Source organism: Impatiens glandulifera, chromosome 2 (genome assembly GCF_907164915.1).
Source record: "Impatiens glandulifera chromosome 2, dImpGla2.1, whole genome shotgun sequence".
NCBI classification, from domain to species: domain Eukaryota; kingdom Viridiplantae; phylum Streptophyta; class Magnoliopsida; order Ericales; family Balsaminaceae; genus Impatiens; species Impatiens glandulifera.
Genome location: NC_061863.1, coordinates 51,690,988 through 51,716,153, shown reverse-complemented (window position 1 = coordinate 51,716,153; position 25,166 = coordinate 51,690,988). Strand labels below are relative to the sequence as shown.

At 30.4% G+C, this 25,166-nt stretch overlaps 4 protein-coding genes and 2 non-coding genes across 6 annotated transcripts; 2 read left to right on the top strand and 4 right to left on the bottom strand.

Moving 5' to 3' along the window:
• Positions 1 to 3,131: 3,131 nt before the first annotated feature.
• TRNAF-GAA lies at positions 3,132 to 3,204 on the bottom strand. Its single transcript has one exon. It is a non-coding gene; the product is annotated as a tRNA-Phe (tRNA).
• A 2,045-nt stretch (positions 3,205 to 5,249) lies between these two features.
• LOC124927503 lies at positions 5,250 to 6,722 on the bottom strand. The gene is made up of 3 exons (XM_047467922.1): positions 6,423 to 6,722; positions 6,163 to 6,212; positions 5,250 to 6,014 (listed from the first exon to the last, which is right to left on the bottom strand). Exons 1-3 carry the CDS (start codon positions 6,624 to 6,626, stop codon positions 5,582 to 5,584), a joined length of 687 nt encoding a protein of 228 aa, XP_047323878.1. The 5' UTR covers positions 6,627 to 6,722; the 3' UTR covers positions 5,250 to 5,581.
• A 2,565-nt stretch (positions 6,723 to 9,287) lies between these two features.
• LOC124924874 (pollen-specific leucine-rich repeat extensin-like protein 3) lies at positions 9,288 to 10,900 on the top strand. The gene is made up of 5 exons (XM_047464860.1): positions 9,288 to 9,588; positions 9,675 to 9,770; positions 9,859 to 9,983; positions 10,177 to 10,195; positions 10,259 to 10,900. Exons 1-5 carry the CDS (start codon positions 9,331 to 9,333, stop codon positions 10,898 to 10,900), a joined length of 1,140 nt encoding a protein of 379 aa, XP_047320816.1. The 5' UTR covers positions 9,288 to 9,330.
• A 309-nt stretch (positions 10,901 to 11,209) lies between these two features.
• LOC124924873 (probable receptor-like protein kinase At5g24010) lies at positions 11,210 to 12,643 on the bottom strand. Its single transcript, XM_047464859.1, has one exon. It carries the CDS (start codon positions 12,641 to 12,643, stop codon positions 11,210 to 11,212), a length of 1,434 nt encoding a protein of 477 aa, XP_047320815.1.
• Positions 12,644 to 13,267: 624 nt separating this feature from the next.
• TRNAS-UGA lies at positions 13,268 to 13,349 on the top strand. The gene has a single exon. It is a non-coding gene; the product is annotated as a tRNA-Ser (tRNA).
• Positions 13,350 to 17,606: 4,257 nt separating this feature from the next.
• Positions 17,607 to 23,809, bottom strand: LOC124927299 (CAAX prenyl protease 1 homolog). Its single transcript, XM_047467692.1, has 14 exons — positions 23,670 to 23,809; positions 22,934 to 23,081; positions 22,762 to 22,846; positions 22,583 to 22,678; positions 21,892 to 21,957; positions 21,710 to 21,808; positions 21,443 to 21,556; positions 21,240 to 21,350; positions 20,423 to 20,485; positions 19,940 to 20,032; positions 18,537 to 18,650; positions 18,255 to 18,326; positions 18,097 to 18,162; positions 17,607 to 17,996 (listed from the first exon to the last, which is right to left on the bottom strand). The coding sequence occupies exons 1-14, from the start codon at positions 23,698 to 23,700 to the stop codon at positions 17,880 to 17,882; spliced, it is 1,275 nt and encodes a 424-aa protein (XP_047323648.1). The 5' UTR covers positions 23,701 to 23,809; the 3' UTR covers positions 17,607 to 17,879.
• Between the last annotated feature and the right edge of the window lie 1,357 nt (positions 23,810 to 25,166).

Sequence of the window (25,166 nt, the reverse complement as noted above, 5' to 3'; positions counted from 1 at the left end):
AGATTGAATGTTTAATTATTTGGACAAACTTTATATTCAAATTTAGGACTAGTTTGATTCAGGTACATTTATATATGTTTTGGACAAACTTTATATTCAAATTTAGGACTAGTTTGATTCAGGTACATTTATATATGTTTGATATAATCTCAACTTATTTAATTATTAAATTTATTTATTTTTTTATATTTATAAAATTATTTAATAATTAATATTATATATATATATAATGTTATATATATTTATTAATTTAATTTTAAATATTAATAAATTATTTAAATTAAAAAAATAGTATATATTTGAAAATAAATTATACTAATATATTAATATTTATAAACTTTTATTAATATATAATTTTAAATATTAATAAATAATTTAAATTAAAAATTAATATATTTTAAAATAAATAATATGAATAAAGAAAGTAATTTATTATTATTAGGGTAAATTTAATCTTTTAATTGTCAATTTATTTTGGAGTATTTATTACCCTTTATAATAAATACTTTTTTGATAATTAATTAAGACTTGGTTGATTTCTGAAACTATAATTATAAATAAAAAAATGGTTGATTTCTGAAACTATAATTATAAATAAAAAAATGGTTGATTTTTGAAACTATAATTATAAATTAAAAAATGACAGTATATTTATATTTTATATTTTGTTTAATTATTTTATATATTAATATACATATATTATAAATAAAAATGTATGTTTTTTTATTATAATAATTTTATATAAATATATAAAAAAATATTATAAATATATAGAATAGATGAAAGAGAATAAATAAAATAATTAGAAAAAGATTAAATAAATGAGAGAATAAATAAAATAATTAAAAAATAATGAAATAGATAAGAGAATGAATAAAAAAATATTTAAAAATGATGATAAAGAAAAATGTTGAGATTATAATCTTAAACGCTAAGGAGGGAGGTAGAAAGAAAATTGAGTTTAAACGCAAATAGTGTGTTTGATTATAATTCTTGCGTTAACTTATTACGCATACGGTTTATTAACGCCAAATCAAACGAGGAATTAATAAATTGATTTTTATTATATTAAAACTATATATTCAACTAATTATATATATTTTTTTTTTCTTTTCAAATTAAATGCTTATTTTATATTAATTTAAAAAAAAAGACTTTAAAATATTGCAAAAGTTTTATGCTCAATTTTTATCTACAAAATTTATTTTATTTATATTTAATTAGATGATATATTTCATATATATATATATATATATTAAAAGAAGTTTATATATATAAGGACTTTCTTATATCGAAATCCATACAAACCATATCGAAACAAAATAAAATTTTGAAACAAAATTAGATGGACGTGAAATTAGTACTGTATATAGAGATTAATAAAAACAATATTACATATTTAATTATTTGAGACAATTTGGATGTTCCTGGTCTACTCCTGATATTTGTTAGGTATATATATTATTATTTGATTTTTGTTTGAATTTGTTTGTCTTTTTCGAATGCTGAAATTATCTTTTACGGGATTCTTTACGGCCTCTCTTTCAAAAATAAAAATACAAAATTACACAAACAACCAAATAATTGTCGCATTCTTCATAATCCTCTAATAAAAAGGAGACACAACCACGACCCACATTATATTTTATTAATGAATTATCAGATTTGAAAATAAAAATAGTTTCTCCTTCATTTTATTGATCATTTATATTGATTTGGATATTTATGTTAGTATATATATATATAATATATATATATATATATGTGAATAATTCTTGAGTTAATATAATAATAATATTGACATATTTTATGTTTAATTATTTAAAAATAATATTTGTTTATTTTATTGTTTGAACTTAATTATATGGTATAATATATGACTGTGATTGTAGTTAAACAGTATTAACATGTTTGACATGATTTTTGAACTAACCTAATATTAATAACATAGTTTTTGTTTGAATATGATATTATTAATATTTTTTCGTTATTTTCATCTTATTATTTATTTGAATATCTTAATTTTAATTTGCTTGATTGTAATAATTTGTAAGTACATTATTTATTATGGAAAAAAAAATATGATGTCTAAATTTGAAAGATGTAATATTATTTAAGTTTAATATTAAAGTTAGTTATATCAATTTTTAAATAATATGATAATCTATAAGTTAACTACAATTCGAAATCTATTTGTGCAAATTCAGTGTTGTATAGTGTAAATAAACGTTTTAGTTAATTATAATTACATAAACTTTTGAATTTAATTTTTATACTTTTTTACTAAAATTTAAATGATTATTTATTATAAATTTTATGAAAATTTTGTTGGATATTAAATCTCTTTATTATCAATAATTACTTTTAACAATTATATATCTCTTTCTTTAAAAATTAATCTAGTCCATCTATTATTCTATGGTAAAGATTTTAGCATAATTTCCTTAAAAAGGATTAATTTCAAATAAGTCAAAACTACTGTCTACCTTTATGATATTTTTTTTATCATAAAATTCATTGATTAATGAGGAAATTGGTACTTTAAACTAAAGAATTGGATCAAATTAAGACAGTTAATCTAATATATACTTTTTTAATTAATACTTTCTATAGTTTGACTAACTTAACTTAGATCAATTGCATCTGAACGAATCGGGGGGGGGGGGGGGGGGGGGGGGGGGGGGGGGACCATAATAAGTACATTAGGCTTTATAAAACAAATATAGTGGATTTTCATTCCAATTATTAGATAAGATTACTTGATTTAATAGAAATGTGAATTTTATATAACAAAGGTACTCATTTAAAATTCTTTTAAGTAAAATTCTCATCTAACTACATTAACCGAGATAATTTAGATAGGTAACATAGTTACATAGTGTGCACGATTGCATCATTGTTAACCTACAATTATACATAAATCAAAAAGACAATAAACATTTTGACATTTATTATGTTTGAAATGATAATTTTATATTCAACTATATATAAAAAAACACATGTTCATTGATTTGAAATTTGAATCCAAATGAATTCTTACTAACATGAATTTAAATAAGTTCTTAAACTTAATAAAATATGGCATATTATGCCTAGCAAAAAAAAATATTTCTAAATTGCAAAAATATGCATGCGGTGAAGGTGGATCGAACACCTGACCTTCAGATCTTCAGTCTGACGCTCTCCCAACTGAGCTATCCCCGCTTATATGTTTACAAATTATTAATTATTTATTTATCATAATTGTTTAAACATGTTTATAAAAATTGAAACTGTATCATAAAACTTAAACAATTAGAAACATATATGTACGTTCTCATAGAGTTCCATCGAAGATCTTCTTCTTTTTCACGGGTAGGTGACATATTTTCGATAGTATCTTCCTAAGTGATCATCGTGTTGTGAATACATTATCTATTGAGAAGTATACTTTTACATTTATTTTATTCTTTTTCATATTTTGGGACTATGTATTGTGTCATATCTTTTTGGGAGACGGGGTTTATTATTGGGGTGTTGGTATGCTTAGTTTAATTATTTTTATAATATGCATTTCAATTTAATAAAAATAACTATTTGTTCCAATTTTTATTGTTTACCTCTTTTAAGGTACTAAGAACTTAGTTGACCATACAACTGTTATATACTCAATCAATACAAATAAAAAAAAAATCAATTAAATATATTATTTATTCAAATAACTTAACTAATTTAAATTATGATGTACATATAAATTTTATTTATATAATAATGTTATATTTTGCCTTTGTTTGATAAGAAAATTTATTTAAATTATTATCATGTTACATTTTTTAGTTAATTTTAGTCGATTAATATCAAAATTGATTAAAATTAGTTTACAAACATAATCATATATATCAAACCAACCCATTCATACACTTACTGATATATACGATGTAATAGGCCTCAATTAAAATTTATAAAAAAATTACTCAATACAATCTCCTTATTAATCATAATATATATATATATATTAAAATAACAAAATATATAATACTAGTTAGCCTTACAGTAATAAATACTTACAAAACTTAATATCTTAATGTATGTTTTCGTAACTCTTGAATTAGTATTGATAATGAAATTGGGACCAACTGTTTAATATTAAGAATTAAAATTGGAATTAAAATTTTAATAGAATTTAATATAGTTTAATTTTATAGTTTTAATTCACTCATTTTAAGTTGTAATTGTAATTATAATTCTTTTTTTTTTTTTAAAAAGATAACTTATTATATTATTATTTAAAATACGATTAAAATTTTTAATCGATAATTATTTTTTAAATTTAGGACGTTCAAATATCGAACCATATATATTTAATTTATAAAATTAACATTTAAATCAATAATTTTTTAAATTTATGAAGTTAACATGTTGAGTCAATAATTTTTAATAAAAATTGAAACTTTAAAAATTTCTCAACACTTTAAATATTATAATTGGTGGTGTGAAACCAATATTTTAATAAAATAAATAATATATATTGAAATTATTTTCATTTTATTTTTTTTTTCTTAAAATATAAGAATTGAGATTCAATTATAATTTTATAATTTATCAAATATATGAATTGAATTATAATTTAATTTTAATTCTCATATAATTAAAATTAAAATTTCAATGCCAATAAATTCTAATTCTAATTCTAATTCTAATTTCAAATCTACATGTTCAAACATACATTTATTGTTTACTTGTAGGGATGTATATAAAGTAATAGTAATCCCTTATTTTATATATTAGCGGCAATAAGAGGTGAATATCTTTAATATCTTACTTTCAATCCGAAGGTTTCATCTCTTTAAGTAATCTTAAAGAGGTTCTGAGTTCGAACTCGTCGGATAACAAGTACCCAAGTACCGTAGTCTAATTAACTGGATAAGTGAGTTTACAAATGATATATTAACTCTATGAATTAGTTGTACTCGAAAAATCTGACTTAGTCTTATTGTTTAAAAATAATAATAAAATAGTAGAACATGCGGGGGTTCTAAATCATTGTTCATAGAGTTTAAAAAATATAATCATAATTAATTTTATTTAAAAGTTATAGAAAAATAATATTCACGAATGATAAAATAAATCAAAAAATTAGGTCAAGCTTACTCAATCTCCCCCTTTCCAAAGTAGACAAGTTAACATCAGCAGTAATAATTATTTTATTTTATTATTTTTAGGAGAATATTATTTGTTTTTGACTAAAAGGGAAAATTCCACTTGCCACGTCAGATAAAATGAGGATCCTACCACTTTAAATAACCTGAATTGACAGAAAGACCCTTTCCATTTAAAGATTGACAAAATCCCTTGCAAGGATAATTACTGCCTTCAAAATCCAAACCCCTTTTTTTTCCCTTAAGATTAACTTCAAAGTTTAATCATATAAAAAAAAACAAATCCACCCCTTCAAAAAAAAAAAAAAAAAAAAACAACTAATTCCGTTACTCTCTCTCTACAACTCCGATAACATGGATAGAAGAAAGACTCAAACCAGAAGAGAGAGAGATAGAGAGATTAACCTTACAGGAGGAACTCCATTGTTGTCTTCTTCCTTTGATCACATCAAGGATTTGAGTGACCTAGCTTTGATTGGCTTTCTTCCTCTCTTCTTCTTCTTCATCTTCATCTTCACTCCATTATAATCATCATCGTCTTCATCCAACTCCACGTAATCCAATTGCTCTCCAGCGGCCGCGATTACATCATCTTCAACCACCGCCGCCGCCTCCATAATTCCAATCGATTTTCCATTTTCATTTCTCAATCCTCTCCTCTTACCCCACCGAGGTCCGAATCCCGAGTAATAATAGAAATCGTATGAATTCTTCGTTCGTCTCCCAGCGGTTGAGCTCTCCGCAGCAGCTGGATTCATCGCCGCCGTCTCATGTCGCCGGTTTCCCTTTCCCGGTGGTTCCGGTTCCGGTTGCAGTTGCAAGTCTCTATTATAATCATTATTTATCTCAATATTGTTCATAGACGATACAGATACACTGCAGTTAGGTTAAAACAAATCATGTTAGTAGTAAGTAATCTAGACTTTAGACAGACGGACGGACGCTAGGCTTTTAGATTTATATAAAAATCGTACGGAAACCCTAAATATTCAGGAAGAGTCAAATCGGGGGGAGAGACGGTTACCTTTCAATAGCTCCGGTTGAATCAACAGTGTTACTCTCATCGCCGTCGACCTATATATATATATAAACGATAATGGAACTGTAACTGTAATCGTGTAAAGTAACTAATTGTCCGCGTTAATCTCGAACCGGAATTGGTAAATCACGAGATAATGCGTGGATTTTGGGGGCGTTTGAATAAGAAACCCTAATCATGTGTTGAAATGGAAAAGAAAACATAATATGGAGATTGTAAGGTGGAGTGAGAAAAGGAAGAAATACCTGGAAAGGAGAAGAAGGAGATTCGGGAGGAGAGAAGGTGGCTACGTCCCATGGAGATTGATTGAGGTGACATATGTGTGATTGAAGAAATGGAACCGGAGAAGGAGAAGAAGCAGGCGGAGAGATAGAGTCAGTTTTGGAAACAGCATTGTTGTTGTTGCAGAAAGTGAATCCATGGAGTTTCGCAAGCTTCCTGATCCTCATTTACAGTAGTATCGAAAGCTGCTTGCTGATGAAGAAGACGAAGAAGAAAGAAGAAGCTAGCGCGGTTCTGGTTCTGGATCGATCGCCTTTCTCTCTAATATGGTGTGTATAATATATATATATATATTCATATATTTATATATAACTTTTTATTTTAGGGAAAATTCTTTTTTTATTTTGATTTTTCTTTTTCTTTTACTGCGTTTTAGCAGACCCACTCACGGAACCCCATAAGTAATGTGTGGGTTGTCACATTACTCCTACTACTGAATAAGGTCTTGTTTGATTTTTGATTACATTATTTTAAACTAAAATTTAGGGTTATATCTTATTTAATGTATTTTTAGTGAAATTTTAGTTGTTTTTTAATTTTTAGATTTAGTTTATTTAAGTTATAGGTTGTGGATTAGTTAAAATAATCTTATTCTTTAATATTATATTTAAATAAATGGTTATAATATTTTTAATAGTTTAAATAAGTTAACAAAGAAGTGATGGTTCATGTATTAATTATTTGAATATAATCTCAAATATTTCATGTCAACTTTTTTTTTTTTACCATGAATGTACTTGTTTTTAAGGCTTGTTTGTTCACCATTTTAAAACTTGTTTAATAACAAATATTTTTGTTTTCTAATATTACTTATTTGGTTTGGGATTATTCAAATAACATAAAAAAATTAAATATCACTTCATTCATTTTTTTATCTATCAAATTAATTAATTTAATAACTAAAATACTTTATATTTTAAATTATTATATTATATTTTATTTATATATAATTATATATATCAATATCCTTTCAATTTTTTTACGATAAAAATATCACCATCTCGTCAAAATCATCCGTCATTTTTATTCCTCTAGTTTATTTCAATAACCCAAACCGAAAAAGACCTAAATTTAAACATGCTAAATTGTAATTATTAACAATAATTTAATTATTCTCTATATAAAAAAAAATATATGAGAGCATTGTTTTTTTTAATCATTAGTATTTGATTTAGTGTTTCGTGTTTTTGTCAGTGTGATCTTTTATTTAGACGAAACAAATATTTATTTTTTTATAATTTAAATAATATTCTTATTAATCGTTTTTTCTTATATATTTCAAGAATGTGTTAATTATTTTTTTCTAGAATTGTCTCTATCTTTCTTAATAGTAAAACATATGATATTGTCATGTGTGAAATTATTATTTTTTAATAAAATGTTATTAAATTATTTTTATCTAAAAATTTTCAGTGTTTAATTTGTCATTTAAATAGATGATCAATTTCAATGTGTTCTTAATATTGTGTAGAATTCTTATGATTAAGCTTATTGGTTTAATTAACTTGATTTTTTTCATTAATTATCATTATGCAACTCAAAGAGTTGGTCTATTTTTAGATGATTATAATTTTTTATTAATTTTAATTTATAAATTTATCATATTATTTATCACATAGATTCTCATTAATTATTTTATATTATTTATAAAATAATTTCTTATATATATAACTATTTATTTGAGAATAACTTCTTATAAAAAAAAAAGTACAATAATTTTATTTTTCAAATAAATAATATAAAATTATATTATCTTCAATTTACTTATTATGTGATGTTTTCTAAAATAAAATATTATAATTAATATTAAGAATTCTTTTAAATTTATCAATATTTACAATAGTAAGGTCATGATTATTCAAGAAATTATAAGAATATCAAACTTTAAATAGATTATAGTTTAATCACATTGTTGAGTTTTTTAATATTAATTGGAGGATGAGGATCCATTCAAAATGGAGCATGTAATCATGCTTGAGAAAATCTTTAATCCACAAAATAAGTTTGAATAATTCCTAGCATTATATGAAAATTTGATAAAGCACATTCAAAACTTAAGTAGATTGAAGTGACAAAAAAATGTCACGAGTTTGATTTCATACGTTAATTTAGATTTTTGAGTTCAAACAGGATATAACCGTAATGTGTCAGGTTAATTAAATTTTAATTTAAAAAAATATATACATATATTTAAAATTAATGTTTATTTTTTTATTGAAATTAAAATTTTGGAGGGTAAAAGCAATAGCATGAATTAATTATTTTGTGAGAAATTAATATAAAATAAATAGATTCGGAAGTTGTTAATTTGGATGGTTAATGGTAATCGTCGCTAATAATCACCTCCAACTGAAAGGCGCTTTGAATCAGGCATTTTGCATGTCCTCATTTGCAAAATAGCGTTCAAAATACCATCTCTTTCTCTCTCAATCAAACGTCAAGGCGATCCGTCAAGGAATTTCAAAAGTACGAAAATGGCGTCGCAAGAAACACTTGATAAAATGGCGATCCGTCAAGGCTATTCGAACCTATGGCATACAGATCTCATGAGTGCTATTGGCGCCGATCCCGCTTGTAAGCATATATATCCTTCCTTCCTTCTCTTTATTTTCATCAATCCACGGTGATTTATTGCTAAAAACACGTACAATATTCATTCTCATCGGTTTCGTTTTATTGTTTTCTTCTACATGCAGATTGTTGTTTCTCCACACTCTGGTAAGAATTCCGTGCTTTCTGTTACATTAATTTAGTCATGCACTCATGCTAGGTTAGAATTTGGAAATTTGAGATGATTTGTTGAATCGTGACGGTTGCGAACAATTTTCAATCCATCATCTCCATATATAAACACATCTTCTTCCAAATGTGATGATGTTTATCTGTTCAATGCAATGCAGTCCTCACTGTGTATCTTATCTTCTGCGCAAAAGAGCTCTTTATGATGACATGTCAAGGTTATTATTACAGTTTTATCAAACATTATTCATGAAATTGATGATTGATGTCTTGATGATGATGATCCAAGTATTTCTGGTGTGCTTTAGGTACACTTGTTGTGGCGGTTATATGCCTTGTAGTGGTAAATGTGGTGAAAGGAAATGCCCAGAGTTTTGCCTCTGTACTGAGGTAATGATATAAATGAGGGCAAATTCATCTTAATTAGCATTCAGATTGTTAGTCATCTTCTTCTTCTTCTTTCTGAATGATGCTAGGTTTTTCTATGCTTTCCAAATTCAGTAGCGACTACTCGATTTATGATGCAAGATGAGTTCAACATCCAGACGACGCAGTGTGACAACTGCATTATTGTAATCTAAAGCTTTACCAATTTATTATTGTTATCTATATATACACTCAATCTCATTATAAACTCCCCTGATTGTTTTTTCCCAATAGGGATTCATGTTCTGCCTTCAACAATTGGCTTGCATATTCTCTCTGGCTGCATGTTTAACTGGCATTGATGAACTTGAAGAGGCTTCCCAATTGTTGTCATGTTTATCGGATTTGGTCTATTGCTCGTAAAGACTTTCTTTCTTTCTTTTAATGTCTTTTACAGTTTTCATGTGACGAGCCCATTTTGAAACACTTTCTAAATCTGGATTAGAAACTACACATTTTTCAGATTCAGAAACAATAGAAAATGTTTCTAAATGGGTGCTATTCATGATTGTGTATGCTCATACTATTTTTGATCTTTACTCGTTTTTGCAGGGTTTGCTCTTGTATGCAGGTATTTGTAAAGTTAGTTGGTTGATTATTTCCTCTTTGTGGTCTCTTATTAATTTGTATGCAGACACAACACAAAGTGGAGTTGGACAAAAGAGATGGAAAATTTGGACCTCGACCAATAATGGCACCTCCTAGCCCACAACATATGTCTCGAATCGATCAACAACCTTATCCACCACCACCTTCTGGTTATCCTCAACCACCTTCTGGTTATCCTTCACCACCTTCTTCCGGTTATCCTCCACCACCTTCTTCTGCCTATCCTCCTCCACCACCACCTCATCAACAAATGTACGGCTATCCATCTCAACCTCATCCATATGCCTATCCTCCGCCAGCACCCAGCGGTTATCCTCCAGCACCAGCACCTGGTTATCCCGCACACTCCCCTGGCTATCCCACACAGTCTCCACCAGGTTATCCCACACAGTCTCCACCAGGTTATCCCTCACAGTCTCCACCAGGTTACGCCCCACAGCCTCCCCCACATTCTCCCGGTTATTCCGCACATTCTTCCCCACATTCTTCTGGTTATGCCCCACAGCCTCCCCCTCATTCTCCCGGTTACGCCCCACAGCCTCCTCCACATTCACCCGGTTACGCCCCACAGCCTCCAGGTTATCCCCAACTTTCTCCCGGCTATCCTGGGCCTAGTGCTGATCATCCTCCCCAGGCACCTTATCCACCAAAAAGCGATTCCAAGTAGTCTTAGAGAAGGAAAAAACCCATTTGAAAACACCTGGACGAGGTTATGTTCAGATACTGATACAAATTCAGAAATTTATTGTTGTTTCTAGTTGGGATCAGGATCAGGATCAAGAGTACAGAAAACATAAATTATATTGTTTTTTGGTAAAAAAGTAGTATGTATACAAGGGCAGGGTTATTTATATGTCATTGGCATTCCAGTTCACAAACATATATATATATATATATATATATGAGATTGTATTGCTTACAACAAGTATAGATACATATATATATAAGAATACATACTTAGAAAAAACACTACTAATTATGTGGAAGAAGACTTGAGATTAAGTTCAGATAGGGTACTGGTAGTGGGTAAAGGCGACCATGCAATAGAACCATCCCCGCCGAACCAAGCTCTTCTCTTATGCACAACCGCCATGGAAACGGTTACAAGCAAACAAGCTGCAGCAATTACAGGTATTACATTCCATTTATAATAACTTTCATGGCTCCATCTCTTTAAAATAGAACCTGCACAAACATTTCCATCTAGACTACCCATTCTGTTACTCATCTTCATGATCTCGACACCATTCAGAATACCATCTATCCCGTTTGGCATGCTCGCATTTGAAGGTCCAACGCTAATGGATATCAAACTCTGTTCCGACGGTGAACTGATGAAATCAGCATAAAGAGGAGAGGCTAACCGCCAGTTTGTTCTCTCCGATAGGTCTAAATCGTAGTAAGATAATTTCCCATTTATGTAAACGTTGAAATGAATAGTCCCGATGGAAACACTGGCGATGTCGCAGAAATGGAGACGGATGAGATATTCGTAATCTCCGTCCACTGGAAAAACCCAGGTCATGTTCGTCTCCGGTAAGGAATCGCCGGAGCTGCGGATTACTCTGGCCGTGTTGTAAACGTTGTCAGGACAAACTTCCCGGCTGGCACCTCCCGGACGGTAGTAAATCCGGCTACCGAAGTAAATCCGATCAGATCCAACGTCGTATTTCAAGAATTGATCGTCTGGATTCCAGGTTCTCCAGAGAGAGTCGTTAAAAGGAGTAACTTTGACTCCTCCAACGGTAACGCGGTAAGAAGTTTCTAGAGCTTTCTTCTGTAAACCATTAACTTCGTCTCTACCGGGATTTGCTGAACCAACTGAGTAAGCAACGTCTGCGATTAAATCCTTAGGAGTAGATATAACCTCAATCGCGTTTATAAACGCGAGTTTGGAATATTTTGAGGGTGTAAACGTAATTACAAGCTCATCGACGTCAATCCAAATAAGGAAATCCTTAATTTGTGGAGAAGAAGAAGAAGAGGTGAAATTGTATAATAAGACGAAACCGTTGGCTGAAACGTGAAATTGGACATGGCAATCGTTTAGTTTTGATTGAGGGATGCGATGAAAATGGAGGCGTACCATGTGAGTTCCTTGATCTTTGATTTTGAATATGTAGTTGGAAGGTGCGGTGAAAACCCTAGCTGTTTGGTAGATTGGAGATGTATTATAAACTGGGGAAGGGTTTGATTCATGGTTTATGGAGAAGGATCCGGATGAGGTGAGGAATCGGGATCCGTAGCCGGAGGAATCTCCGGCGAAGCGACGGTGGTCGACGTCGAGTGTTGTGGGCCGGGGAGAGCCGCAATCGATGAGGTAGTGATCGGCGGGGGAGAAGGCGGCGGAGGCTGCGACGGCGAGAAGCGAAAGGAGGAGGAAAGATGGAGAGATGAAGAACGTTTCCATGGCGGAATTGTTACGCGGTAGAAGAATTGTAAAAGGCTAATTGAAGAAGAAGAAGAAAGAAAGGAGTTGATGAAATAGCGTGTGGGGACCGTAGTGAGTTGTCTGAACCAATTCAAAAACGACCAAATTAATAATTATTTTAAGTCAACACGAACAAATAAGACTTTAAATAATATAATTGATTGGTAATGGGTAAAAACTTATTTGTTTTTTTAGGAGAGGTTGTTCCTAACAAACTCGAATTCAGAACATCGATGAGACCAAATTGGGATGTTCAATTGGACTTCAAAGTTTTTAATCAATTGGGCTATTAATAAGTATTATTAGTGTTAATTGAACTTAATAAGACTATTACAAATTTAGATTATTTGAAAAAATAAATGAACCCAATCAATATTACAAAGAGACATGTAGAGGAGGAGCCATATGATATGGTTTTGTTTAAAGGCAGGATAAAAATGCTAATATATATGTAAATGACTATACAATATTTGATAGTATTGGGGGTTTAATGTATAGATTGTAATTGTTTTTTCTACTTTTGGGATAACCTGGTATTAAGTTTAGTTTATATGTACATTAATTAATTAGTTAAATAAAGAAAGTCTTCATAGTAGAACATAAGTCAATATGTCCGAGTGGTTAAGGAGACAGACTTGAAATCTGTTGGGCTTCGCCCGCGCAGGTTCGAACCCTGCTGTTGACGAAATAGTTTTTTTTTTCTTTCATTTTTGCACAATTTGATAAACCAAGAAGTTTTACCCTAACTTGAACATTTTAACCCTAAAATCCCATAACAAATAAGTATTGGTCGGATCGGGTCCCATTGTTACATTTCATGTAGAGTTTGAAATGAAGCATGAACAAAATGATAGGGCCTCTCTTCTTTTAACAAAATAAGACTAAGAAAATTAGCAATAATACAAGTTTGTGCTGGCCAATAATATGAACAAAATGATAAGGCCTCTCTTCTTTTTCGAAATCATCTACAATTAAGGGCAGTTTGATCAAAAGTTTCCTTAGCATGACTAAGGCATGTTCGACAAATTAGAATGATATTAGAAACGTTTTGAGTATTATTTTTGGGATTTACGCATTCTATTTTGTCGAAGTTGGTTTGGGTGACTAAAAATGCATAATCTAATAAAAAAATTGTATAGTGATAGATTTTTTATTTATTTTTCAAAAGATTTCGTAACGACATAATTTTGTGTACGATCTACCAATTTGTACGTATTTATATTTTAAATTGAATCTTTTTATATAAATATACGCGTTCAAATGGTTGAACACAGTTTGAATATTTTAAAAAATGTGTAATATGTGAAAATAATTGATAAAATCTTTAAAAAAATTATTATTTTATTTTTACATATTTGCTAAACTAATTTATAAAAGAAAATTAGTATGTTAAAAGTAAGAATATGTATCTTCATTAGTTTGTAATAAAACTTAAAATTATGATATCTAAAGTCTTGTACGACACAATTCAAAATTCAAAGTATTTGATAAAAAAAGAGATCTAAATTAGAACTACAATAGCAATTGAGTCATTTTTAATTTATGGTGGGTTAATACTGTTTTTATTCATTTGCAATTTATAGTTACAATTTTCTCCTCGTATAAAAAAAAAAAAAACACTAAAGAAGTTGAAAATTTATCTTAATAATCATGGCTCTTCTGGTGGTTTTTCTAGCATCGGAGCTCCGATATTTTGTTTCTCTTTTCACCACTCATATTTGAGTTCGTGTTGTGTTTTGTTCGTTGTGACAATTTAATTTGTCAAATCGTATTTGTCATCTCAAATTTTTGTAATTCAAATAATATTCTCAATCTTTGGTGAGTCTTTTACTGCTCATACCATTCAATCGTGTTGGTGATCATTTCTTGAATCTGTATTAATCTATTTCTTTGCTGCAAAAGAGACTGTGTTGTCCAATCTAGAGTTTTTTTTTGAATGAGTCTTTAGAATTTATCTTTTTCATCTGGAGACCATTTTACATGTATCTTCTAATAATTTTTATGAATTTCTCGTTATTTTGACTATATTTGTAGATTGCCAGTTATTATTTTATAAAACTTTTTCGGCATTGTTCTCGTGTAAAAATAAATTTTACTACCATTTAGAATCATGAGTAGAAATTCTTTCGACACCGCTTAATTGGTTTGCTCGGCATTCTCTCATTCGACTTCCTTTCATTCATCATTTTTTTAAAAGGCCCATGCAATATGATATAAATGATAGTCGTTTACACATAACGACAAAATTAATACAAAATATGAGTGTTACCTTATTATAAAACACAACGAGATTAACAATTGAGGGTCAACAATAAAAGCATAAGCAAAAAAATGTTCACCCACGAACAAATATAAACATAAATTCAATTTTTAACGAGTTCGGAGATCTTCAAGAAGATCAATGAGTTTATCGACTAACTCCACCGGTTTTCTAGAAGAGATCTCCTCAATCATCATAATAATAACGTTGTGAAGTAAATGCATCAATTGACTGCGATCATTGAACGTCCTACGGTTTCTTTTTAAGCCAAATAGTCCACTAGAAAATAATCGAGATGAGAACATGTCGACTCCATCTAATCGAGCTCGCGGTTTTTATCCATACATCCCAACAATCGATGATTGACTTAAGCATCACCTATTCAATACCAATCATATTCCAATAGATACTCCAAATTACAGTCACTCATTTACAATGCAAAAGCAAGTGAGGTGTCATTTCTACCTCTTCATAACACATTTTACAACAGTTAACTATATTACACCATTTTTTCAAGCATATATCATCCGTGAAGATCACTCCATGCATAACACTTAATTTAAAAAACGAGATTTTTGAAAAAATAAAAATTAAAATCCCATAACTTCTCTCATATGAAGTCATATGGAGCAATCTCAACAAAAGTGTAACAACTAACAATGACCAACTTTAAAAAAATTCATGTCTCTAGAGTTAACTTTCATCACTCATTTCAAATGAGTCGTGATGGGTGAAATAGTTACATTAGAATTTCAATCTTTACAATTTTATATTATGTAACGTTTTAAATCTTTAATTAGATTGTTTGATTCTTTAGATGTTATTTTCTATTATTTATAAATTAATGTTCTATATTTTAACTTCTTATTATATTTAATGAGAATTAATTTTTTATAATAAAAATTATATATAATGATTTCATTAAGCCCAAATTTGATAAACCCACCGATACGAAGTTTGGCCACATTTAACCTTTTAATCCGATCATAACAAAATATTGGTCGGATCGAGTGTTAAATTGGGTTCGAGCCAATCAAACGATAAATTTCACTCGTCAGGTTAAATTGGTTGAGTAAATTTATGGATTATGTATTTAACGGTGAGAATTAGTCACAACTCGAAACTCGAAAGTGAAACCAAGCTTTATAAACAAAATTATTGATTGGATTGGGTCCATTGTTATAATAAAAATAATAGGGTCTCTCTTCTTTTAACAAAAAAATAAAACACATAAGCAAAATACAATTAGTCTTGGAAGAAGAAGAGAACATGTTTTGACTTACTTTACTATCAAATGAATCCTTGGTTCCTAATAGTGGCGGTGAATTATTTAAGGTTATATTAATATTTAATGCGTAATATTAAATTAATTATTAATGTAATGTTTGCTTTTTACATGATAAAACAATTATTTTTTAATTATGTAATAACCATAATATAATATATGTATCACAGGCAGCCATGATCTATACGGATTACACTTTCGTCTTAAAGTATTCTAAATAGGAATAAAATTCATTATTTTTATCTTGTAAGACCACTCCTAATTTAATTTGTTTTTGACAATTACTTGTTTAATTTACATGTTCAATACTTTGTTTTAGACATATGTTGTATTATTGGTAGTCAATATATAATAGTTTATTTATATTCTTAATAATATTGATTGAATTAAGTTATTAAGTAGATCAAGTATTAAAGACCTAGCTCAAATCTTAAAAATCTAATTTAGAAGGGTCATAATGGTAGTCATCTTTGTGTCGACAAAACTTGGGATAACAATATTTTATTTTATTTTTCTTTTTAAAACGGTAAGTTGCGCATCTCCTTCGGAGTACGATTAATCCTTATGAGTTAAACACATATCCGCAAACCCATCTAATTAATTATGAAAATATAGAAGGATAGACAATTATTGTTTCCTTCCACTCAAATGCTACTCTCTACATAACAATTAAGAGCACATCGATTCCTAAAGAACAACAAGACTAGATTAGATGGTTAGTTTAAGAATTTATAGCATTCATTCGGATTCCTAAAGAATAACAAGACTAGATTAGATGGTTAGAAAAAGAATTTATCGTATTCACTCGGATTCTTAAAGAATCACAAGAATAGATTAGACGGTTAGAAGAAGAATTTATCGCATTCTCAGATTCTTAAAGAACCACGAGAATGGGAAATATTTAGTGGAGTTCAAATTGGAATTGTGTCTTTTTGGATAGGGATAGGGACAAGGGCCGAATTAATTTTCGTCTACTAACATGACAAAGTATTCAGAAAAGAAAAAAATGTAAAATGACGTTTACCTTGTTAGGTTTGGCCAAAACCCTATAGGCTACAAATGTAAAACTCCCAACTTTAAATGAAGCATTGAAAGTTGGGCCCCAAATAACAAAATATTAATTCAACCTAAGAACACAATATGTGGATATAAGAAAGTTAGTTGTCCTTGTATTATTATTATGGTATGGTCACAACTCTCACTAGACCACACAAATGCTGTGAAATTATGAACCAGTCCAAGTCAGTAGAAAAGGCAATGAAAACAACAACAACAACAACAATAATAATAATAATAATAATAATAATACAAGAACAACTTTCAGATAATGCAAACAATTCCAAGGAAAATCGAATTAATGCATTGTTTACAAACTCTACGGACGATATTATCTGATATGGAAGAATGAACTCACTCGTTAAAATATCATCACCAACCATTGCATTGTGTCAAACTAACACTTAACACTTTCTATGATTCTGTTCATTTTCTCAAAATCTCATCTCGCTTAGATTGCATTAAACCCTGTTCATAAAAGAGCAATACCCAGTGCATTTCTTTTCTTTTGATGATATATTAAAAAAAATACAACATAGGATGCTCGAGAGTTTTTGGCTCGTAAAAGAAGATAATGAATAACCAGAGTGAGTGAGCTTATCAAGTTTTCCACATCAGTCTTCCTTCTTATCTGATTTGTCAATGGCAGCCAACCTTTCCACGAGGGGAGGATGAGAATAGTGATAAGCAGAGTACCAAGGATCCGTATTCATAGCCGATAAGTTTTCTTCCTGTTAAAAAAATAAAAATGTTTACCACTTGCATTGCTCAAGCACTAGTGTTTACCACTTGGAAGTAATTAAATTTCCATAATAAATAAATAAAAATCACCTGCAGTTTTACGAGGCCTGCTCGAAGTGCCGAAGCATAACCAAGCTTCTTAGCAAAAGCGTCAGCCTAGAATTCGTAAAACAAATAATTGGTTAGCCAGATGATTGAGTATTCATCTAAATTACGACCCACAACTGCTATCGAATGAAATAAATTACCTGAAACTCAAAGGCGCGACTAACAAGATTAAGCCCAAAGCTCACAAGATGCTGGAGTGGTATAACAGTGTGCTGCAATATTTTTACATGATACTGTACTGTTAGTCATCAATCAAACTAAACTTTTTAACCAAACAAAGATATACTGGGATCATAATCCAGTCACAGTTTTCACCAAGCCAAAAGAATATCAATTTCTAATGATTGAAAAAAACAAAATCAAATTTACTATAAAAAATGCAGTTGCCAAATTTACTAGAAGTAGAAGGCCAATATGTACACCTGAAATATTATGAGACCAATGAGGACCGGCTGTGTATCAAACCCGAAACTTTGAAACAAGTCTTTTGAGTTCCTGACAAGGGTATATCCTCCAAATTGTAGAACAGTGAGAATCTGCAATAATTAACATAATTAGAACATGATTACAGAACGCAGACGGAGGAAATAAGAATGTGGAAATGTTCTACAAATGGATGTTCTATACAAATGACCAAGTAGATGGTATGATACAAGAAGAGAGACAAATCACTACCCTGATATTTGATACTTCAGGCTTATACAAAAAGAGCACCAATCCCGAATCTTGAGTCTAACCCTAAATAACTTGAATACATACTTTCGAGGTAAACTAAATGTGTTCGGGGAATAAGGGAACATCAAACATTTTTGTCACATCTTCAACTAGTTTAAGCTAGAATTTGCTCGTTATCGTGTAATTGCTAAGCAAGCGTGGTCAAACATGAATTATGGAAAGGTAATTCAGTTGCGGAAAAAATAGATCAAATAGAAGATGATTATGTTTATTTTGATTAGATAATAAATAGTTAAATAGGATGATTACTAAATTTGAATTAGAAAAAATGTATAGTTGAAATTTATTAGAAATGCAATAACTACTATTATTTATACATAAGATTGTTATCACGTAAAGAATATGATCAGAATTATGAAAGCATTCTATGTTCTCATCCCTATTTATGTTTACTCTCTTATATGAATATCGATCCTACTCCTATCAGTCTCTTCTTCCTTACACAGTTCTGCCTTGATCATAAAACAGACATCAGCAGAGGATTTTAACACATATGCCCTTTACAGAATCCAACTAGCTTTCATTACCATATAATGCTATCAGGTTGTATTGGGCAATAGGTAGTTTCTATACCTAGAGTTTGCATCAGAATTATTCCGGGTGAGTTTGCCACTTTGGCTAACATTTCTTGAAAAGTCCTAAAAATGCAAGTAAATTTCTTTTGGTAAATGAATTAAGTTTACTGGACTGTTCTATGCTCTTTATACAACTATAGTCACATAAAATCCAGTTCATCATTTGGAAACCTTTTTTACTAACAAATATCTCATCTGAATGTGGATCTTGATGAGATCACGCTTGGAAACATAACTTAAGTCGACACAGATTAAGAAAATTAATGGAGTTTATCATCTGGATCCGGATTCCATGTAGGCGGTAGGCCCATATGAAGAAAGAAGCCCTGACCTTAGTTTCTCTAACATCAAAGCAAAAACTCTTGCAGTCTCAGATTTTCTTAAGCACATGCTCAATAAAACGTAGTTTAATCTCCACCCACCCATTCATCTACTACCAACAGTAGAATAAAAACAAACCATACAATACAAATTTAGAGCAATGAACAGGATTCTGCAAGAAATTTTTGGCATACCTGAACAGCTACAAAAGAGTACAATGTATGATTAAGTTTCCAGTGACCCAATTCATGTGCAATAACAGCAACAACTTCTTCCTCGTCTTTGCACTGCATGAGATCATTGTGTTAAACACTCTAAACACACAGTAAACAAAATGAATTGTAGGAAATTTACAGTAAATCTCACAACAATTATATATATTTAGAGATATACACTACCAATAAGCTCATGGAAGCAATATCAATAGATAATTGCAAAGAAACCAAAAGAGTGCGCTACTAGTAAATTTGAACACAAACAAGGCTCAATGTAGAACTTCTGCCCATTTTGGCAAGAAAATTGATCCATAAAGTAGAGCAGATATAGTAACCAATAAGGCCAACTCATGGAAACAAGGACGAGATATTATAATAATTTTTTAATAAGAGGGCAAACAATTTATTTGAAATACGCAATTACATGACAAAATGAAGATCATAATTTAAGTTGTACCGTACTTGTTGAATCAAGGTGTCATACAAGACAATGCGCTTGTTCTTAAAGAATCCATACATGTATGCCTGCACATTATTGAGAAGAAAGTTCAGTTCCTAAATGCATATCTTCACTTGAACTTCAAGTAAAATTGATAAATGATAGATCCCTTTCTAGAGAATCTAGTTGACAATAGTATCAATAAGTATAGAGAAAAATAGAACTCAGAGTTTTCTCATTTTCTTGGTGTTATGATCCATGATTGGTTCAGGGTTCTATATCTTTTGGATTGGTTTCACTTTTGATTGGTTGTGATTAGAAACAGTGTCTTTTGAAACAATTGGGGATTGTGGTTACATTTGAAAGGTGAAATAGTATCACAGGGTAATCTTGATTTCCTTTTGATTAGTACAGTGTATAGGGTCTTTACTTCGCTTTTGTTAATCTCTGTTGCACCTATTTTGATGTTGGGTGCTTTTCTTTTGTAAGTTCCACTAGGATCCATTATTTTATTTTAACAACGGCACATTATTTTATTCCAATCATGAAACATGTTTCCTAGTACATTCATCTCTTACGACAGAATATGTAGGACAACGAAGGTATATCCCCATGTTAGTTCCAGTTTCAACTGCAAATTCACATTGTAGGAAGAAAAAGTATGTCTTTGTAACTACCCTGGCAACATACTTTTCAATAGAAAAAGATGAGAAAAGGTCACAACTTTCTTTGTAATTCTCAAAAAACTTTTTATCACAAAACAAAGATGCACAAGAAATTGATGACACAGTTATGTGCAATGAAGTCAAGTAATAGCATTTATAAGAGAAGAATTCTCACATTGCTGTGGCTTGACCTTGTTGATCCATCAACAACAAACAACTTCTTTAAAGGAAACTTGAGGGAGGCAGCAAGATTTTCAATCTTAGTTCTAAGTTCTCCTTCCGGCAGCTAATTTACAGAACAAGGGCAAATAAACAGTTAATCTGGATACCTTTTAAGTTAAACGGAAAAAAAATAGAAGTTATAAACAAATCACTTACAGGAGTGAACTTGTTAAAAAGTGGTGCTATTAAAACGGGATAGAGAGTCATCATTACAAGAGAAAGAACAAACATAAATGCCCATAGATATATGGCCAAGTAGGGACCTCCTTTCTGCAATCCAAAAATCAGATTTGCTTCAATGTCAATAACAGAAGTACATAACATAAGTAGAAAAATAAATGTATATTTGAAGTAATAACTTATTGTTATTTGATAACGCTAAACCAATGCAAGAGGATGGGCACAAATTGTGAAACATAATACCTGTACTATAACAATAATCGCAGCCACGATTGGAGGACCAATTATAACTGATAGAATAATGCCCTTGATCATATCTCTGAGGAATAACCAAATGGTTTGCTGCAGAACAGGAATGAGCAATTATTTAGAAGAACTTACACACAACCCATAACATGATAATATAGATAAGATTGAGAACAAACTTTGTTGAAGCCATGGCGAGATTCAATGACGAAGGTGGAATACAAGGCAAATGGCAAGTCTGTGATCTGCAAAGGAAAAAATATATACAAAGAAGTATGTGTGGTTAGAATGTATTTGTAAACATTTTTTTTTTGTGAAAAAAAACAATTGTAAACATTTAATGAAATGCATTCAGTCCCTAGATATGTGTTACCATTCAAAATCGTATTTGGGAGAATTGGGGATGAGAGTATGATGTAGACTAACTTCTATTCAATATTAAAACATATCAGTTCATGCATATTTATATGAGTCTACTATTATCTATTTATACACATCAATAATCAAGAATACCAATTGCTATATATCTCAATTAGTACTTCAAGGACTAGTTTGTATTGCGTCTTCAAGAACTATTTGAGCCCTAAAAATTAAATCTCCTTCCATCCTAGCCCTTTATTATCCCTAACCCTAACACTTCTTACAATATAAACATACAATGCTAACATGCATCTCTAAACACACTAGGTACCCAAAATTCCTTTACTGTAAAATTCAGCTCTCTGCACTTTCAGAAAGTTTTTCTCATCCTAATCCATCAATATTTTTTATCGTGCGGTCAGATGCAATGAAAATAATAATGAAGACTTAAAATTCATCATTTTCTGAGACAAGAAAATATGTGTGTTAATTGTAGCTCTATTAATATACCTGAGACCAAATCGTAACACAGGCTAAGAAGGCAAGGGTGTGTGTTATCTCATTCTCAGCACTGAGGCCAAAATATACAAGATAATCTGCAGATATCTGCAGGCAGCCCAAAGAACAATTAGATGCAAGGAAAGTCCAGTGGAGAAAAAGGAACATAATTACAACATGAGATCAATTACCTTCCAAAGCCAAGGCAATACCGCACAAAGCAAAATTGCAGAGTCCATGAGTATGGTAAAAAGTTCATGAACAAAGTGGAAGCAGCTGAAAAATTGAAGCAATAATTAACTGGATTAGATGAGAGGGATCTGGAGAATTAGAAGGAATATCACAGGCATAGAGGGCAAAAACCTCTTATCTAGACTATAGGCTCTAGATTTTTCAAACTTCTCCATGCTAATGACTCCTTCCAACGTTTTGGGAAGTGTTGGAAGCTTAAGAGCACGGTGTTGTCGTATATCCAGATAACTCTCGAAGATGTACATTAGTATCATAAAACCTGGAAAATGAACAAAACCATTGATCTTAAAACAATTTAAGTTCAAGAAAAGGTGCAAATTACAGCTAAATATAATTTAGACCAGAAAACCATAAACATGACAATAAAAAATAAGAGAGCCTATATTAAACCTAAGTCAGGATGACCTACAATTGTAATTCAATAGGAAACTTTTGTTGAAACCAGCAAACACCATTTGCAGTTTCTCACAAGAGTGACAATCCAGAAGTCATAAGTCAAGATCCATGACAAATTATCGACTAAAGAAGGAAGAAAGCTCATCACGGTAAAACAAAACATTCATCATCATCATCGCACATCTCACAGAAACAATAATAATTAAACTAGGAAAATACACACTTCTCTAAGCCTAATCACAAAATTCATCAGAGAAAAACTATTTCAGATATTAAAAAACAAAGAAACTGGAAATTTGGAAGATGAAAACAACAAAATCTTAGCTTGGACGAGAAAAAAAGAGATAAAGAGAAAGAAGAAAAGGGAGAAAATATTGGCGATGTATAGATGCGGAAGTAAACAATCGTTCGTATGTAGCTAGAGAAATGGAAAGGTTGAAGGAAACATTACCGACAACAGCTTCCATGTAAGGAAACGCCATAGTAGAAGACTGGTAGTCGCCGACTGCAAAATTTCACGCCAAAGGGCTGGTAAGATGAAGAAGAAGAAAGAAGAAAATGTTCGTTCTTAGTTTCTCACCAAGATTTACGTTACAGCGATACTAGAGAAAATATATATATATATATATATTTTATATGTTATCTATCTTTTTTTCTTAAATTGTTGATAAATTTGGATTATTTTATAGAAAATATTGTTAATGTAAAACATATTATTATTGAGATAGATTATCAACATATTTTTATATATTATAATAAATAAAATTTTCAAATTAATATTTAATAATTAGATTAAAATGTGATGTATGATAATTGATAAATGAAGGATTATTACATTTTTTTTAATTAATCATAATCAAATACTATTTTATAGTCTCTAATTAATAATATTATTTAATTTATTAATTAAAATATTTACTATTTTAATAAGCAATTATGTTAGTCAAAAATATGATTCTTTATTTGATCCATTAGAATTTTAGATATCTCCTTCAAACCTTCTTTATTAGGTCAATTTGGGATTTCTTATTTTTTTAAATTATACTCTTGACCACCGATTCTTAATGATAAAAAAGTATGTCCAAAATTTCAGACAATTCTACCATTATATATTAATATTTTTATAAAAAAAAACTCACCTACTCAACAATTTTTTTAAGATAATGGATAATCATTTATTGAATTGAGTGATAGATTATAATCAATCAATACCCGAATATAGGGAATTTGAGGAAATGACCCTAAAGAGGGGTCAAATTATGTTTGGTGCGGGCCCATGTTTTTTATAGCGCTGATGACCCCAAAAATATTTTCTGCCGAAAATACCCCTATTGCGTCACGCACCCTCCAGTTGCGTGACGCATCCGAGGGCATTGTGAAAAGTCCACAATGCCCTTACTATATAATAAAAAAAATTACAGTTTTTCTCTTTCTTTTCATTTCTTTCTTTCTTCTTCTCTTTCTTCACTTCCTTTTCTCCTCCTTCTCTCTAAAAAGGACAACCACCGACGAAAGGAATCCCAACGAAGACGGCGGAATCCCAACGAAGGAGATGTCTCTTTCTGCTACTGGTATGCTTACTTCTTCCTTTATTTCTTTCTTTGAACGCGTTGTTTGTATGGGTTTAGGGATTAGAGATTGATTAGGTAAATGTCACCGGCGGCGAAATCCGGGTGCGTCACGCAGGTGCGTCACGCAGGTGCGTCACGCAGGTGCGTAACGCAGGTGCGTCACGCAGGTGCGTAACGCAGGTGCGTCACGCAGGTGCGTAACGCAGGTGCGTCACGCAGGTGCGTCACGCAGGTGCGTAACGTAAGTGCGTGACGCACCTGAGTGACGCACCCCAAATCATTTATAGTTAGTATTTGCATTTCATTGTTACGGTGTCTCTCGATTGATAGTAGAAACCATCTGAATATGTTATTTCTTTTTTGTGTTAACAGTTCAA